The sequence below is a fragment of the Bos javanicus genome, chromosome 1 (genome assembly GCF_032452875.1).
Source record: "Bos javanicus breed banteng chromosome 1, ARS-OSU_banteng_1.0, whole genome shotgun sequence".
Lineage (NCBI taxonomy): Eukaryota > Metazoa > Chordata > Mammalia > Artiodactyla > Bovidae > Bos > Bos javanicus.
The window spans coordinates 83,872,348-83,891,955 of record NC_083868.1 but is presented as its reverse complement, the minus strand read 5'-3'; the positions used below and the strand labels follow the sequence as shown (position 1 = coordinate 83,891,955).

The 19,608-nt window shown below is 41.6% G+C and overlaps 1 protein-coding gene across 3 annotated transcripts in view; it reads right to left on the bottom strand.

The window, feature by feature from the left end:
- Positions 1-19,372, bottom strand: part of MCF2L2 (MCF.2 cell line derived transforming sequence-like 2) — a 259,475-nt gene extending 240,103 nt beyond the window's left edge. Inside the window, exon 1 of one of the 3 annotated variants that reach the window (XM_061414608.1) lies at positions 17,793-19,372. In XM_061414608.1, coding sequence (XP_061270592.1) covers positions 17,793-17,868 — 76 coding nt within the window. In that variant the 5' untranslated portion in view covers positions 17,869-19,372. The remainder of the gene's footprint in view (positions 1-17,792) is intronic. The other 2 variants (XM_061414617.1, XM_061414625.1) reach the window with 2 other exon arrangements.
- Between the last annotated feature and the right edge of the window lie 236 nt (positions 19,373-19,608).

Sequence of the window (19,608 nt, the reverse complement as noted above, 5' to 3'; positions counted from 1 at the left end):
CAGAGGCAAAATGACATGCTAAACAGCTACATAGCTGTTTACTGGCAAAGCCTGGGTGCAGCCTGCTTCACATCTGAAAAGGTAGGAATTGCCACTGATATTCTCCATATCAGAGAAAATGATCACCTCTAAATCAATATTATTTAGACACTGATTCTAAGGAATCCTGATTTCATAAATGACTGCTCTTTACAACGCACATAATTATTATCACCACAACAATATTTCAGTTAATATCTGCTGAGGGGCCAGGGCATGCATGCTCAGTAGTTCAGTCATCTCTGACTCTTTGCAACCCCATGGACTATAGCCCATCAGGCTCCTATGTCCATGGGATTATTCTGGCAAGAATATTAGAGTAGGTTGCCATTTCCTCCTCCAGGAGATATTCCCAGCCCAGGGATTGAACCCACGTCTCCTGCACTGGCAAGAGGAATTTTTAGTGGAGCCACCTGGGAAGCCAATGTCTGTTTGGCATCCTTCACCAAAAGCTGGCATTCACGTAATAAACACAGTAACATCCATTCAGTCTTTAGAGCACCACATTATCTCTGAATAATACTTTTATAGTCATTTAATTACCTTTATTGGTACCATTTGTTTTTCACGTGGATTTGAATGTTCATCTAGGGTCACTTGTTTTTAGCCTGAAGAACTTCCTTTAGTATTTCTTGAAGATGACTCTGTTAGCAACAAATTCTCTATTTTTGCTTATCCAGGGATGTCTTTAATTCATCTCTATTTTTTAAAAGATAGTTTTGTTGTATATAAGATTCTTGATGGATAATTTTTTCCTCTTAGCACTTTGAATATGTCATCCCACTGCTTTCTGGTGCCCATTGTTTCTGATGAGAGACAGCTGTTAACCTTACTAAGGCTCCCATATACATAGCGAGTCATTTTTTCTCTAAAAGTTTTCATTTTTACTATGATGTGACCAGGTGTGGTTCTCTTTGCCTTTATTCTATTTGGACTTAACTGAACTTCTTGGATGTGTTAACAAATGCTTTTCATCAATTTTGGACTTTTTAAAAGTCATTATTTCTTTCAATATTATCTCTGCTCCATTTTTTCCCTCTTATTTCTGGTATTTCAATTTCATGCATTTTGGTATACTTAATAGTGTCCCCACATTTCTCTGAGGCTCTGTTCACTTTTCTTCATTATTTTTTCCCTCTATTCTTCAGATTGCATTATCTGTCGGTCTATCTTCATGTTCCTTGGGTCTTTCCTCTCTCAGTTCAAATCCACTATTCAGCCCCTCTAGTGAAATTTTCATTTCAGTTGTAGTTCTCAACTCCAGAATTACCTTTTGATACTTTTTAAATACTTCTATTTATTTATAGTCTCTGGTGAGAAATTGTCATTATACTTCTTTAATCATGGTCTCCTTTCATTCTTTGAACATATCTATGCTGCTGCTGCTAAGTTGCTTCAGTCATGTCTGACTCTCTGCGACCCCATAGACGGTAGCCCACCAGGCTCCCCCATCCCTGGGATTCTCCAGGCAAGAACAAATCTATAGTGGATAGTTTTTCCTGTGGTCATGTATGGATGTGAGAGTTGGACTGTGAAGAAGGCTGAACGCTGAAGAATTGATGCTTTTGAACTGTGGTGTTGGAGAAGACTCCCGTGAGTTCCTTGGACTGCAAGGAGATGCAACCAGTCCATTCTGAAGGAGATCTGCCCTGGGATTTTTTTGGAAGGAATGATGCTAAAGCTGAAACTCCAGTACTTTGGCCACCTCATGTGAAGAGTTGACTCATTGGAAAGGGCTCTGATGCTGGGAGGGATTGGGGGCAGGAGGAGAAGGGGACGACAGAGGATGAGATGGCTGGATGGCATCACTGACTCGATGGACGTGAGTCTGAGTGAACTCAGGAGATGGTGATAGACAGGGAGGCCTGGCATGCTGCAATTCATGGGGTCGCAAAGAGTTTCACATGACTGAGCGACTGAACTGAACTGAACTGTCCCCCCAAAATTCATATGTTGAAATCCTAACCACTAAAGGTCAATGTAATAGTATAGTAGGTGGAGGCTTTGGGGGAAGTGCATAAGTCATAAGGACAGAACCCTCATAAATGGGATTAGTGCCTTACAAAAGAGGCTCCAGAGAGATCTCTAGCCCCTTCTGTTGTGTTAGGATATAATCCAGAATCTGTGACCCAGAAGAGAGCCCTCATCATGCTGGCACCCTGATCCCAGACTTCCAGGCTACAGAACCATGGGGATATAAACAAATTACTTTTGTTTATACCAGTATAGGGAATATGCTATGTACAGGTGTATACTATAATTAATGAGGCTTCTTTGAAAAATAAGAATGACTTTCTCATCAACCCCAGGTGAAGGGCTGGGAGCAGTAAAAAGTACATCGTGGAAAGACATCTTGAAAACAAGATGTTGAAGTACTGATGTGACTGATAGAAAACCATTAGTGACTGTTCCTGTAACCAGAGCCTTGAGGGAGTTGTTGAGAAAGGGCCTCGATAGCCAAAAGGCTAAACAAAGTCATGAAAGGCCTGAAGGTTTGACATTGAGGACTGTGCATTGTATAGCTTTATCCCTGATCTGAGACTGTAAAGCACAGATATCTCTAGAGCACGAATAAGGAAGTAGAAGTTAACAATAAAAGGCATGCAAGGATTAGGATCTGAGCTTCTGCATGCAAATGGCATCAGCCCCCTGATCCCTCCTTTACAATCTGAACAGTTTGACTCTTCTGATTCAGAATCTGATACTCCTGCTCCTCCTGCATCTCAGGAGTCACCTGTCTGGCCACCTCATATTTATGAAAATCTAGATAAAGGGAAATATAATCCTTTGGAAGGGGAGAGAGGGGCTCAGTTTTTGAGTCCTAAATCCCATGTTAACTATGGTACTGAGCAACATCCTGAAGCTTTCCCTTTATCACCAGTCTCATAGCCTTCGGCTCCTTGGCCGGAGCCCCCTGTAGTTCAGGAACCCCCTCCACTAGATCCTGATACAACATGGGATGATGGGGTATTTAGAGCTGCAGTCATAATACCAAAGACATCTGCACCTGCTCTCTCATCTTTTCAACAAGCTGTATGAGCAGTGAGGCAAGAAGGTGACCTTGATGCTTTGGTTTTGCCTGTTATCATGACTGAGGTGCCCCCTAATGCTCAACTTCCACAAGGGAGGGTACAATTTGAACATATTCCTCTGTCTTTTAAAACTATTAAGGAGATTAAACAGGCATGCACTACATGGAACTACATCTCCTTGCATCACAGGTATTATTCAGGGTTTGGCTCAGTCTGAACGACTCATTCCATGTGATTCAGAAATGATTGCTAGAACTTGCTTATCCACTTCAGAATTTTTACAATTCCAAATATGGTGGCAAGATTAAGCCTTTCAACAGGCCCAAAGAAATACAGCTGCTAATCCTCTTCTTAATTTACTGTGGAACAATTAATGGGGTCAGGGGCATTATCAAGGGATTCAGAGACAACTACAATTCTATGATCAAATTCGATTGATTTGTCTTAGAGCATGGGAAAAGGTTAGCCCCCAGAACAGTCTCATCCTTCTTTTGTTAATGTAAAACAATCTAATGGAGAACCTTATACTGATTTTATCACCCGATTAAAACAAAATCTGGTGAGAATTCTTGCTCAAATTGAATTAAGGGATATGTTATTACCAATATTTGCCTATGATAATGCAAATTCAGAATGTCAAAAGGTTTTACAGCCTCTTAAAGCACAAGGAAAGCCTCTAGAGGATTATATTAAGGCTTGTCATGATATTGGATCAGAACCCTATAAGATGCCATTGTTGGTTCAAGCCATTACGGGCTTGAAACAGCAAGCAAATCAGCAGGTTAAATGTTTTAGTAGTGGTAAGAGAAGACATGTGCAGAAAAATTGCAAGACTAATAAAAATACACCTAATAAGCCTACTCCCACAAATGAAAAGACACCTGGATTATGCCCTCACTGTAATAAAGGCAATCATTGGGCTAATCAGTATAGATTTAAATTTCATAAAAATGGATCCCCTTTGTCGGGAAACTGGAAGAAGGGCCCTGCTCAGGGCCCATCAAACAATATGAGCTCTCAAAAAACCTGGAATGCTGTTCCTTTTGTGTACCAAGCCAGCAAACAGCAACCTCATCCAGGCCTTCCAAGCCATACACCTGGGTTGCTGACCTTTCTGTAATATCCAGGAGCGCAGCATCAGATATCCTTGCCACTGATAATTTACTTCTTATGCCAGCTATGGGAATTTATAAAATCCCTACTGGAATTAAAGGTACAATACCTAAAGGAAGTGTGGGATTATTATTAGGACACAGTAGTTTAGCAAGTAAGGGAGTTCAAGTCCTAATGGTGATTATAGATGAAGATTATGAGGGTGAAATTTCTATTATGATGAAAACAGAGTATCCTTATCAAATAATAAAAGGAGATCATATAGCTCAATTGTTATTATTACCTTATATCACTACTAGTAAATCTCATATTAAAAGAACTGGAGGATTTGGAAGTACAGGAAAATAAGTATATTGGCAAACTTTTGTATCTAATTCTAGACCCACATTATCTGTATATGTTAATAATAAGCAATTTTCAGGACTTGTAGATACTGGAGCTGATGTTTCTATAATATCTAAAAAGCACTGGCCAACTTCGTGGCCTTTAACAGATGTTCCTATTATGTTAACTGGAATATTTTAAAAGGTACTAATATTTTGACCTATTCAGGTCCCGAACAACAATCTGCAACTTTACAACCTTTAGTTGCAGATACTCCTATTAATTTATGGGGACAAGATCTATTGAGGAAATGGGGAGCTTATGTAACAATTCCTACTATATCTTCTCAAGCTAAACAAATTATGGCAAATATGGGATATAATCCTGTTCAAAATACACAGGCTTTTTTTTTGGTGGGGGGGGGGGGGCCCACTGCCGAACAACAAAAAGCAGCACTTAAATTGAAATGGAAATCTGATGAGCCTATTTGGACAGAGCGTGGCCCCTATCACATGAAAAGTTACAGGCTCTTGAACAGCTAGTAGAGGAATAATTATCTTTTAATCATATTGCCTCAACTACTAGTCCTTGGAATTCTCCTGTCTTTGTTATTAAAAAGAAATCTGGAAAATGGAGAATGTTAACTGATTTAAGAAAAATTAATGCTATAATTGAACTTACAGGTGCTTTACAACCAGACATTGTCACCCTCTATGATACCACAAAATTGGAAAATAAAAATCATTGATCTTAAAGATTGTTTCTACACTATTCCTCTACAAGAATCTGATGATTTTGCTTTTACTGTACCGTCCATTAATAATAAAAAACCAGTGTCTCGATATTACTGGAAGGTATTGCCACAAGGAATGCTTAATAGTCCTACATTATGTCAATTATACATCTCCCAACCACTTAAAAACAATTCCCTCATGCTTATATTATCCATTATATGGATGATATTCTTTTAGCTTCTCCTGCTAAAGAACTTCAGTGTATTTTCTTAAATACAGAGATTAAATTAAAAGAATATGGGTTACATATTGCTGTTGATAAATTACAAGAGCAGGAACCATATACCTATTTAGGATATATATTGCAAAGAAATATTATTAAACCACAAAAAATACAAATTCAAACTGATTCCTTGAAAACTTTAAATGATTTTCAAAAATTATTAGGAGATATAAATTGGTTATGACCATCTTTAGCAATTCCTAATCATTCCTTGACACACCTATTTCAAATCCTACAAGGAGACTCTGATTTAAATAGCCCCCAGGTACTAATAGAACAAGCTAAACAGGAATTAGATCTTGTGAATCAAGGTATCCAGCAAAGACAACCTAAACAAGTAGATCTGACTGTGCCACTTTCTTTACTTATTCCTCCTACTTTAGATTCCCCTACAGGAATATTATGGCAACCGTAAGATATCCTTGAACGGGGATTTTTGTCCCACACTCCTAAGAAAATAATGACTACTTATACAATGCTTATTTCCTTTCTTGTTTCAAAAATGAGATCCAGATGTATACAACTTTCTGGTTATGATCCATATGAAATTGTTCTTCCTTTCACTAATGATCAAATCCATAGATTATTTGTTACCAGTATGGATTGGCAAATTGCCATTGCTGATTTCATAGGTGAGGTTCATAACCATTTTCCAAAGTCACCTTTGATTACTACTGCTGCTAAACACTGGAGAAGGAAATGGCAACCCACTCCAGTATTCTTGCCTGGAGAATCCCGTGGACAGAGGAGCCTGGTGGGCTGCTGTCCCTGGGGTCGCACAGAGTCAGACACGACTGAAGTGACTTAGCAGCAGCAGCAGCAGCTGCTTCTGCTGCTAAACACAAATGGATAATTCCTATTATTACTAAAACAATTCTTGTTATTAATGCCCCTGTTTATTTTACTGATGCAAATAAAACTCTCAAAGCCAGTTATACTGGACCCACAACAAAGGTGTAGCAATCTATCCTAACCTCTGTTCAACAAGCCAAATTAGAGGCTATTGCTACCTTATTGGGAGAAGGCAATGGCACCCCACTCCAGTACTCTTGCCTGGAAAATCCCATGGGCGAAGGAGCCTGGTAGGCTGCAGTCCATGGGGTCGCTAAGAGTCGGACATGACTGAGCGACTTCACTTTCACTTTTCACTTTCCTGCATTGGAGAAGGAAATGGCAACCCACTCCAGTGTTCTTGCCTGGAGAATCCCAGGGATGGGGGAGCCTGGTGGGCTGCCATCTATAGGGTCGCACAGAGTTGGACATGACTGAAGCGACTTAGCAGCAGCAGCAGCAGGTACCTTATTACAGGATGTTTCTACAGCATTAAATATTATATCAGATTCTTAATATGCTGTACAGATAACACAAATTATTGAAACCATATCTCTACCAAAGGCTTCTTCTAAATCATCTATTATTACAATATTATCTCAATTACAAATATAGTAAGGCTTTGTTCTTCGCCTTTTTACACTACACATATCAGATCTCATTCTAAATTGCCCGGACCATTGGCAAAGGGCAATGATTCCATCAACTCTTTGTTAATTGCTTTTCTTACTCCTTATAAATTTTATAAATTCGCACATATAAATACACGTGGCTTGATGAATAAATTTCAGTCATCCAGACAAGAAGCCCGAAATATTATCCCTGCCTGTCCCACATGTACTCTTACTCACCAAGTTCCTACAACTACAGGGGTTAATCCCAGAGGCCTTTATCCCAGTGATATATGGCAGACTGATGTTACTCATGTCCCTTCTTTTGGATGTTTGGGAGTTGTTCTTGTTTCTGTGGATACTTATTAGGGCATGATTTATGCTTCTGCTTATTCTGGAGAAACAACTACTCATGTTATCTCACATTTTTTGCAAGCTTTTTCTTACATGGGCCTACCAAAACATATTAAAACTGATAATGGCCTTGCATATATGAGTCATGGTTTTGTGAAATTTTTATCTGATTGGAATATTTCATATTCTACAGGTATTCCACATAATTCTCAAGATCAGGCTATTGTTGAACACACTTATCATACTCTAAAAAATATGTTATTTAAACAGAAAGGGTGAGAAAAGTATGGCATATCAATGACACCAAAAGAGAAATTAGCCCAAGTTTTATTTATTTTAAATTTTTTGGATTTAAGACTGGATCATACAAAGCCAGCAGCAACATTGCATTTTCAGAACACTATTCTTAGTGAAAATTATACTCTTGGTCAAATGATTGCAGATAATACTCCTGTACAGTGGGAAAATGCTATGAACAATTGGTGTAAAGGGCCTTAGACTTAGGAAAGGACGAGGTTATGCTCTTGTCATTTCAGATGATGGACAACACCACTGGGTGCCAGGAAAGCATGTCAAAGAAAGGAAAGAAGAGGACATGGTTCAACATCAATCCTCCCGGAGAGCTGCCAGTGATGGGGAAAACAAGACTGATGATCAACAACCGCTCTGAACCAGCTCCAAGGACCAACAAAGCCAAACCACCCACTTGGGGTCAATTGAAGAAATTGACCATTGAAGGGGAAAAATTGGTCAAAGAACAAGGATAGCCTTTGACCTCAGCTGCCTTGTTCTTGGCTATGTTATCTGTGGTAACTACCACAGTAAGTGCCAGTCATACTTTTTGGGCATATGTGCCCAATCCTCCCCTGTTAAGACCAATTACGTGGAGGATTCTTCTGTTCCACATAAACAACTCTTCTTGGTTACCTGGACCTTTTGACCCAAGCCTTCCTTTAAAAACAGAAGAAGGCCTACAACTTCTAAATGTTAGTGTTAATTATACTGTGGGAACAGATCTTACTCCTATATGCATGGGGGCAGAAACTCATTGTCTTAAAAGAGGATTACAAAGTTGGCTATCTATAGTTAAAGAGCCTCAGGTGAACAAAATTCATTTTTTCTTATTAGAAGCATTTTCCTTTAATATCACAGGAGAAAATACTACTATGTTTCTGCCCCATCTACTTAACTGTATTATTTCTATAAAATCTGGACTAGAACATTGGCTACAATGGAAATTATGTAAAGCTAATACTGGACGTATTATGGCCAATACTTCTGACGGAGAAATTATTGATTGGAGTCCCAAAGGAGATCCTTTGGATAAAAATAATAATTTGGATTTGCCTATATTGTTAAACAATACTTTAGACTTTATGAATAACATTGTTAACAGCTCTATATATTGGCATGGAGGGAGTCTCTCTCCTTCCTTACCTCAATTACCTTATATGCCTTTACACTCAGAACTGTGGAAAATATCAGCTGCCTTCCAACCCTTAACAGCATGGAAGGGGCAATTTAATTCAACAGTATCTGATCTTTCATTTCGATAAAAATTCAACACATTTGATTAAAGCGTGTGTTTGTTTACCTTTCATATTGTTTATAGGACCTACTTTTTATAATGCCTCTTCTGGGCTACTTGTCAAAATTGTTCCTTTTACACTTGTATTAATTCTTCTCTTCAATTTCAGGATGGCTATTCTCTATATATTCTAAAAACCAGATCTGGAGTACGGCTTCCTGTAAAAATGAATAGACCATGGCAGATAGTGTATATTGTAGAAGAAATCCTTAAGAAAGTGTTAAAACACACTAAATGGTTTATTGGACTGTTAATTGCTGCCATTTTACGAATTATTGCTATAGCTACTACACCAGCTATAGCAGGAGTGCCATTACATCAGAGTGTACAGACTGTGCACTTTGTGCAAGAATGGCATAAAGATTCTGATGTTCTTTGGTCTACCCAAAGACAAATAGATGGAAAATTAGCTGCACAAATGGCTGATTTACAACAGGCTGTTATAATACTAAGTGATCAAGTAAATAGTCTGCAAAAATAGATTCATCTTAAGTGTGATTGGAATATTACTTCTTTTTGTGTCACTCCTCACAAATATAATGAATCATCATTTCATTGGGACAAAGTTAAATAACACCTCTTAAATCAAGGTAATCTATCTTTGGATATAAATAATTTACAACAAGAGATTATGGAAACTTTGTCTCAGAAACTACACCTTTTGCAAGGATCTAATCTGCTGCATGCAGCAGCAAATGGGATTTCTCAGTTAAATCCCATCCCTCACTTGAAAACTATCAGAGGATCAATGGCTGGTTTTATGTTAATTTTTATATGTCTTTTTTTCTGTTTCTACATAGTCTGGTGGTGAATCACCAAGCAAGTCCACGGACAACAACAGCAGTTAGCGACTATGACTTTGGCTTCTATGATCACCAATAATCACCAAAAATAAGCTTCAAAAAATAAAAAAAAGGGGATATATAAGGAATATGCTATGCACAGGCCTGTATTATAATTAACAGGGCTTCTTTGAAAAATAAGAATGACTTTCTCATCAACCCCAGGCAAAGGGCTGGAAGCAGTAAAAAGTACATCGTGGAAAGACATCTTGAAAACAAGATGTTGAAGTACTGATGTGACTGATGGAAAACCATTAGTGGCTGTTCCCATAACCAGAGCCTTGAGGGAGTTGTTGAGAAAGGGCCTCGCTAGCCAAAAGGCTAAACAAAGTCATGAAAGGCCTGAAGGTTTGACATTGAGGACTGTGCATTGTATATCTTTATCCCTGATCTGAGATTGTAAAGAACAGATACCTCTAGAGTGCGAATAAGGAAGTAGAAGTTAACAATAAAAGGCATGCAAGGATTCGGATCTGGGCTTTTGCCTGCGAATGGCATCAGCCCCCTGATCCCCACTTTATTTCTGAGTCTTATTTTTCCTTATCCTTCTGCAGCACCACTTGCTCCCTCAGGTCAGTTCATTATCGGGCCGGTCCCCACACCCAGTCTGTGATATTTTGTTATTAGCAGCCCAAATGGACTAGACACCCACTGATTGCTCTATTGTTTACAACAATGCACTGGTTTGTCAAATGCTCTACAATCTGACCCAATCAAATATAGGCAGAGGTAGTTTTTGAGGCTTTGATGCTTGTTCTGACCTCAGGAAGGCACATCTTAATATCTCTTTCCCTGCTTCTCTTGGTAAATCAGCTGGCCTATGGCTTAGCTTGTTGCTCTCATAAGAGCTATTAGCCTCCTCTTAATTGCTACTACCAAAATCTCCATTGTTTTCAAGAGTGTCTTTAAGTTTCAGCTTCCCCCACACTGTTTCAAGTCAGTTCCTTTGGGGAAGGCTTTGTACTCAACTATTCTCAGGGAATGTCTCTCCCTTGAGCAAAATTTCTGAGCCAAGGGCATAAGCTTCTGGTCTTAGTATGCCTTCTCATGTCAAAACTCCACCCTATAAGGGAGCTAGGGCAAGATCAATAAGGGTTTGGTGTTCTTTGGCTCCGACACACGGGTTCAGTTCAGTTCAGTTCAGTTCAGTTGCTCAGTTGTGTCAGACTTCAGCACGCCAGGACTCCCTGTCCATCACCAACTCCCAGAACTTACTCAAACTCACGTTCATGCCATCCAACCATCATCCTCTGTTATCCCCTTATTCTCCCACCTTCAGTCTTTCCCAGCATCAGGGTCTTTTCCAATGAGTCGGTTCTTCTCATCAGGTGGCCAAAGCATTGGAGTTTCAGCTTCAGCATCAGTCCTTCCAATGAATATTCAGGACTGATTTCCTTTAGGATTGACAGGTTGGATCTCCTTGCAGTCCAAGGGACTCTCAAGAGTCTTCTCCAACACCACAGTTCAAAAGCATCAATTCTTCGGCACTCAGCTTTCTTTATAGTCCAACTCTCATATTCATACATGAATACTGGAAAAGCCATAGCTTTGACTAGATGGACCTTTCTTGGCAAAGTAATGTCTTTGCTTTTTAATATGCTGTCTATGTTGGTCATAGCTTTTCTTCCAAGGAGCAAGCATCTTTTAATTTCATGGCTGCAGTCACCATCTGCAGTGATTTTGGACCCCCCAAAAATAAAGTCTCTTACTATTTCCATTATTTCCCCTTCTATTTGCCATGAAGTGATGGGACTGGATGCCAAGACCTTAGTTTTGTGAATGTTGAGCTTTAAGCCAACTTTTTCACTCTCCTCTTTCACTTTCATCAAGAGGCTCTTTAGTTCTTCTTCACATTCTGCCATAAGGGTGGTGTCATCTACATATCTGAGGTTATTGATATTTCACCCAGCAATCTTGATTCCAGCTTGTGCTTCTTCCAGCCTAGCATTTGTATGATGTACTCTTCATATAAGTTAAATAGCATGGTGACAATATACAGCCTTCATGTACTCCTTTCCCAATTTGGAACCAGACTGCTGTTCCAGTTCTAACGGTTCTAACGATTGCTTCTTGACCTGTATACAGATTTCTCAGGAGGCAGGTCAGGTGGTCTGGAATTCCCATCTTTAAGAATTTTCCACAGTTTGTTGTGATCCACACAGTCAAAGGCTTTGGCATAGTCAATAAAACAAAAGTAGATGTTTTTCTGGAACTCTCTTGCTTTTTCAATGATCCAGCCGATGTTGGCAACTTCATCTCTGGTTCTTCTGCCTTTTCTAAATCCAGCTTGAACATCTGAAAGTTCCCAGTTCACGTATTGTTAAAGCCTGGTTTGGGAGAATTTTGAGCATTACTTTGCTAGCGTGTGAGATGAGTGCAATTGTGTGGTAGTTTGAACATTCTTTGGCATTCCCTTTCTTTGGGGTTGGAATGAAAACTGACCTTTTCCAGTCCTGTGACCACTGCTGAGTTTTCCAGATTTGCTGGCATACTGAGTGCAGCACTTTCACAGTATCATCTTTTAGGATTTGAAATAGCTAAACTGGAATTCTATCACCTCCACTAGCTTTGTTCATAGTGATGCTTCCTAAGGCCCACTTGACGTCACATTCCAGGATGGCTGGCTCTAGGTGAGTGAATACACCATCGTGGTTATCTGGGTCATGAAGATCTTTTTTGTATAGTTCTTCTGTGTATTCTTGCCACCTCTTCTTAATATCTTCTGCTTCTGTTAGGTCCATACCATTTCTTGAAGTACAAAATGAAGCAGATCAAAGGCACATGTGGGTTAGAGATTTCATCTTATGAGTGAGGACTGGGTGGAACACTCACCAAGAACTGAGCCTCTGCAACCTACAGTTGGAGAATATAAGAAATGCTGACACGTTGCCCCTCCTGGTGAGATACTATATCTCTTAATTGAGAGCTGAGGGGAGAGGAAGCCCTGTCTTCTTGGCCATGACCCAATCAAGAGTGGAGCTTCCTTTACACTGAGCTGAGAGGGAGCAGATCGCAGCTCAAGTACCACATACTCACTGTTTTTACCAAGATTTAGTAGATTTCCTTGCCTTTATTATTTTTTTTTTTTCATATTCTCTATGCCCTTAGTACAACTTTCAGAGACTTTAAAAGGTTATTTACTTTACAGTTTTCACCAGATGTTACAGATGTATCACTGGGGAATGGATCCATGGGGTTCTCCACACTGGCATTCCAGCAGTGGAATTCCAAATATGCACTTCTTTTAATGTAAGAAAATATTATTTGTGAGCATTGAAACATTTCTTAAATTTTATTTTGCAATTCAGCTGTCAATTATCTTTTTAGGAGGAAAACAGTTTTAGTCCATAAGCCCTAGGCACAGTGTCTAGAGAGCTTAACAGAAAAATGGCTCAGATCCAGTTAATTCACTTTTAGTGTAGGTGAAGTCACTACTCCAGCATGTCTAGTTGTCCTCACAGCAGGTAATCCCATCTGAACAGCAGATACTCTGCTCATTAGGTTCTTCCTTCAGCACCAACTTTAGCTGAGACCTAATCTGAGGCATTTCAGCCACTATTCCATTGTATAGAATAAAGAATTGTGAGCTGAATTTCTTAGTTTAGTATTCTTCTGGTTGCCTATTGCTAATGCCAGTAATGTCCTAAATGTAGCAACCTGGGTTACAAATCAAAATCCTACAGCTTTTATCACTAAAACAGCCACCAATCCAATTTCCAAGTATATAAGGATATCTCAAAGGGTAGTCCCTTCTGCTTCACAGTTTAATTGGGCATGGACAAACATAAAATTATTTTAGAACAATGATAAAGTAAGGTAAAAATAATTACTTCTAATATGAGATGACAAGGTGGAGAGTGACCTGAACTAGAAATGTGAAACCTGCATGAGGCATTACCAACACTGATCAGCTGGATGACTAAGGGTTTCCACTGAATAAAAGCTCTATGTTAACCATATGTGCCCTGTCTATCAAAGTTCGAGAGCAATGTGAGATGCATTAAGAGAAAGTTCATGATTTCTTAGGCAGCACCTTTGCATATAAATAGCAGTACAGTAAAAGTTGCAGAGAAGATTAAAGACTTGAATGGGATGGGATGGAGAAAATCATGCAACACTTCTGATTCTGAAATTCTGTAACTGAACCAATGTGACTGTACAGTCCAGAGTAAAGGTGAGAGGATGGTCCTCTTTTGTGCCCTATGTAGGTAAAAACACACTTGGACACTGCTCACATGTGAAGTGCATATTTTTATTAGGCTCCCTGACAAACTAACAAAATCCAAAGAAAGAGATCCCACAGAGAACCATATCATATGAAGAACATTTGAAGGACTTCATGTCTACCTGAAAAATCGGGTTTGAAAGAGTTATTTACAAATGCTTCCAAGCTGTTCTTAAAAGTGTAAAAATTGCCTGGCATTACTAAGTACTCAAAGTTCAGTTCAAGGCACAACAAGCCACTCATTTATTCAGTAAACATTTATTCTGTGCCTCCTTAGAGGGAAGTCCTGTGTTAGGTGAGTGTCTAGGCCACATGGATAAGTAATGAAGAGTCTAGGAGCAGAGATATGCACATGAATAACCAACTAACCATAATACAAGGGAGAGTATGTGTCATGGGGGTAGAACAAAACCTACTTCAAATTCAAAAGCAGGAATCACTACGTCCTGATATCAGGATCAGAGAAGGCGATGTTGATTCAGGACTGAAAGGTGTATACCATTCGTGTGAGAAGAAACATTTTAGGGGGGTCACTCAAGGTGGGGGAAAAGCAGAAGCAAAAGTTTAGAAGTGGGAACAGGGTAGAAAAATATAGAGGAACAAAGCTGAAGAACAGAAGAGCCTGAGTTAAGCTACCATAGGTGCAGAAATATCAGGTATTGGGGAATAAGACAGGAAGTGTGCCAAATAGTACAGAGCTTGTACTCCAGGCTACAGACAATGACTATGTATGGATATCATCAAAGGTTCTAGAATACACAGTGCTCTGTGTGTGTGGCTCTGCTGTTGTTTTTACTCCTGGCATAGATTAAAGGCAAACACAAGAAAGGCAGGAGGCTTGCACAAGGGTTAGTCAGGAGGAAATGACATTCTGAAGCAGGTCACAGGCAGGTAGCAGTGGGAATGGACAGAGGAAAGAGACTCGTGAGATATTTCAGAAACTGAATCATCAGGCCCCAGACCTGAACTGTCAAATCTAAAGGACTATGGAAAGAGCGGAAACCCCAGCTGGAGGGGGAACTGACTGAGAGGCAGAAGTGGTCGAATTAGTATGAAAGCACAGCACTATTGCCCAGTTGAGTGGGTAGGACAGGACCCGGAGAATGTTCTACATCTTGCTCCAAGCACTTCTCAATCCTTCCCCAACTCATGATCAAACTCCCTCAAAGGCTGCTCATCAAGGAAATGCCCGAAGTCAAATCCGATACTTCAAAACACAAACTTGTAGAAAAAGAGATCAGATCTGTGGTTACCAGAGGAAGAGGGTAGGGGGAAACAGGAATTGGATGAAGGGAGTCAAAAAGTATAAACTTCCAGTTATAAGATACATAAGTACTAGGGATATAATGTATAACATGATAAATATAATTAAGGTATGTTATATATGAAAGCTGTTAAGAGAATAAATTCTAAGAGTTCTCATGACAAGTAATAAAAAGTTTTTTCTATTTCTTTTTTTTTTTTTTCTGTTTCTTTAATGTTGCATCTCTGAAGGAGGCCATGGCAACCCACTCCAGTACTCTTGCCTGGAGAATTCCAAGGACAGAGGAGCCTGGTGGGCTACAGTCTGCAGCCTTGGAGAGTCAGACATGACTGAAGCAATTTAGCACACAATGTTGTATCTTAATGAGATGACGGATATTTTCTAAACTTATTGTGGTAATAGTTTCATATGTGTTTAAGTCAAATCATTATACATCCCAAACTTATACAGTGCTTGCTGTATGTTAATTATATATCAATAAAAATGGAAGAAGAAGAAAAAAAAAAAAAAAACCAGAGCCAATCCAGTCTATGAGAAGCTTTACTAGCTTCCCAGTTCAGTTCTCCATGAAGGCAAGGGCAGCTTCAGGGTTAGAGAACCCCTCAGTAAGATCCTCAAACAGAGCATCTGAAAAGTACTTTCTAGTCCTAAGCCTGCCACTGGTTAACCTCTTGAAGCCTTAAATGATGAACCTCCTAAGTCTCAATTCCTTTACTGTAAGATAGGAGTGATAATGTATACCCCACCTACTTCACAGGTTTGTGGGATTACACAGGAAGAGACAGAATGCTACAAAGCACACAAATGCCAGGGGTCATTAGAAGTTCTTTGAGGGCATAAACTACAATAAATTCATGTTTGTATCCTACATGGAGCTGACTATGGAACGAGGGAGGGAGCAAGGTGGAGAAGAAAATACCATAGTCTGGGCCCCACAGGCAGCCTGGTGTCAGCCAAGGAATATACTGCCTACCATATCTTCAAGAAGATCCTACATCCAGAAAAACAGGTGAGAATAATTGTCCACATCTACCTCCTCATTTAACTGATGGGAAGCTTCACCGTGAAAGAGGCTCAGTGATCTGCCCAATATCTTTAGTGGCAGAGGATACAAGAATAGGACCAATAACACAGTCACAGGTTAGATGGTGTTTTCACCCACATTATCTTACAAGCAGACTTTGAGCTGGGTGGGAAGGATTATTAAAATTCCCATTTTCCAGTCTGAAGTTGCATGACTTTTCTAGGGCAGGATTCAAATTCAGACAGTCATACCCCCAGTTCACTGCTCTTTCCCTGTTGGTATTAGCACAATCATCTCAGCATTCAGTATATTTCAGACCCGAAATTCTGTTTTATTTTATCCTGCCTTCAGCAGTATTTCACATTCAGTCTTTCCTGGTAGAATTCTACTAACCTTTTGTCTTAAAAACCAGTTCAGTGGCCACACTGGGCACCAGAAACATGTTTTAAAACTGAATCATCAAAACTGAGCCTCCCTATGTGTCCATAAATCATTTTCCAAAGTCTATCCCCACATGTGTATCATTCCATAAGTATGAATAATGTATGTATCATTATTGTACTAAACACATTGACCTAGGGTGCTCAAAGAGCACTGATGGCTAACTGAAGCAATATTTATCATATAAATACCAAGAAGGCAGTTTTAACAAATGGGTGGAACAATGAGATTGAAAACCTACTGACTTTATCAATGAAAACTGATTTACATTCACAGAAGAACCTCAAAGTGAAGTGAGCAACAGAGAAAATGATCAGGATAATTCTAGTCAGCTACATTCAAAAGATCTGAACCTGAATATGTTTTTTATTTAAGGAGGTCCAGGGAAGGCGCAGGGGTGGGGGAATGATAAAAAGAATTAACCTTGCCACTGTCTCAATGTCCTGTCTTTCCACCATAACCCTTATTTCAGGAAGAAGGCACGCATGTTTTGCTCCCCTTTTTTAACTCATGGAAGAGGATTAAAACTGCTCAGTCTCCCGGGGCTTGCAGAGGTTTCTCAGTGGGTTTCACCAGGGATGGGGCGACACCTCCAGGCAGCACTTGCACGGGACAGGCCAGGGAGCAGGACTGCGCAGAGGACCTCCACTGTGGCCCGCACCTCGGCACCCCGTCTCCCAGTGCCTTGGCAGCAGTTTCTGCTGGAAAGCACCGGCCTCCCTTCTTCCTATTCCCTCTCCTTTCTAGTCGCGTCAATTACCACACAACTCGCCACCCTTGCCCGCGGTCAGCAGCGGGTAACAGATCCTAACCTCCAGGGAGCCCTCGGTGTAGGGTTCAAGAGACTTGGCAATTGCCTGGTGAAGACACCTGCCTCACAGCCTACCCCGGCCCCGCCAGACGCGGCGGACCCGAGGGCTGCGAGCTCTGCGCTCCAGGGATGCCCGTTACAGAGCACCACCCAAGGCAGCGAGGTCCACACCCAAGGCCATCCCAGGGCTGCTGTGAGGGGTGGGGGAGACTAGGTCCCAGACAACGCCCCCACCCTCCATTAATAAAACGCAAGATTTAAAAAAGCGTCATTTACCGACATGAGTGATCACTGTGGCCAGTCGCCGTGTGAACTCCTGAGGGGCCATTTCTTCTTTTAACCAAATCAGCATTTCACAGAAAAACTACTCGGTATAAACAAAACAAAGCAACACAAATCTGTTTTTATCGCTGCTATGGATGACTATTTAAAGGCATCTCCTCCAAAGGATGTTCGGCCCTCACACTCTTTCTCGCTCTCCTAAGGCACAAAACGAGAGTCACTCCCAGTCAAGGCCAACTCTCCACGGCCGCACGGTAGAGGACGCCAGCCACGCCCCGCAGGGGGTAAATTTAAAGATTATGTCGAGCAGCTTTCCCAACGCGACGACAGCCTTTGGGAGACAGGAAAGTAGCAGTTCCGAAGGTGGGAAGAGCACGTCGCCCCAATTTCGCCGTAACCCTGCTTCTGGCTTCCTGGGTCGAGGCGGGTGAATAGGTTTCTGGATCGGAGGTCCGATCTTTGGCTCTGCCTCCTGGGAGGGTCGGGATGAAGTATACTCTGTCAGCCCACAGAAGGCGCGCGGACTCGGCGGCTGCGGAGGACTGAGGAGCTGAGGTGCTGAGCAACCTGGAGGCTTGCTCGGCGCCGCCTACGCCGCCTCACAGCGCGTCGCAGCGCTTCCAGCCTCCGCGCGCACCTTTCCCCGCCCGGGGGCGGTGCCCGAGGCGCCCGGAGAGGTGCGCACGCGCGTGTCCTTATTCAGGAATGATGTGCCCACTCCCGTAAAGTGTTAGTTGCTCATTGGTGTCCGACTCTGCAACCCCAAGGACTGTAAGCCACAAGGCTCTTCTGTCCATAGCATTCTCCAGGAAAGAATACTGGAGTGGGTTGCCATTTCCTTCTCCAGGGGATCTTCCTGATCGGAGGATGGAACTCAGGTCTCTTGCATTACAGGCAGATTCCTTACTCTCTGAGCCACTAGGAACCTATCTTGAATCGTCCCTTAAGACTGGGGGCGATTCAAGATCTGTCCTCCAGCTGTCGGGGAGAGAAGACAGCGACTTCAGTTTGGTATCCCACCCTACCCCCACCCTACACCCTACACCCCGCCCCCTCGCCTGGTATCTGTGGAGAAGCCCAGGCAAGAAAGGGACTGGCAGGAAGTTCTGCGGCCGCCCGCGGTGCTCTGGAAGAAGGGCTGTATGAGGTACAATTCACCGTCCCATCTCTTGACTCCGGGGGACCACGGGTGGCTAGAATTTGTTTCCCCCTGTTAGGGGTTGTCTCGTTCAGTTATCGGAGTCCACTGGACACACTCGCATTTGGAGCCGGGAGCGCGGGCTGTGCAGCAGCCGGGCTCAGCAGGCGGGTACGAAGTACGAGTGACTCCACCGTGTGGGCCTTTTCCTTTGTACAGCTCGCCAGCGCTGCGCCAGCCAACAGGCGCGCCAGCGCTCCCTCCAGGAAAGGCTCTGGCACAGCGTCCTTGAGAATCCTCCCTGTCAGACGCAGGAGCGTCTGCTCCGCAACTATCCAGTGGTAGATGCCGTCGCAGGGCTTCATTAGGTGGCTCCAGATACTACCTGACAGGCGGAGTAACCGAATTCAGAAGCCCACGTGAAAAGCCTGAACAAATGCAAATCTGGCCAGGTTGTCCCCCCAATCCATTCTTAAAAGGAGGGACCTGGTCGCAAGAGTGCCAGGATCACCCACAGGTTCTGAGCCAATTCTGGAAAGCTCAGGTTTCCTCTTTTTCATGTAAAAAGCCAAACCCCAAACACCTTGAATGAAATTTCTAGTAATAGCTCCTCAACCCAGGCGTTTGGAGATGTTCTTTAATGCTTTCTGCTAACAGTTGTGGGCTGTGGTT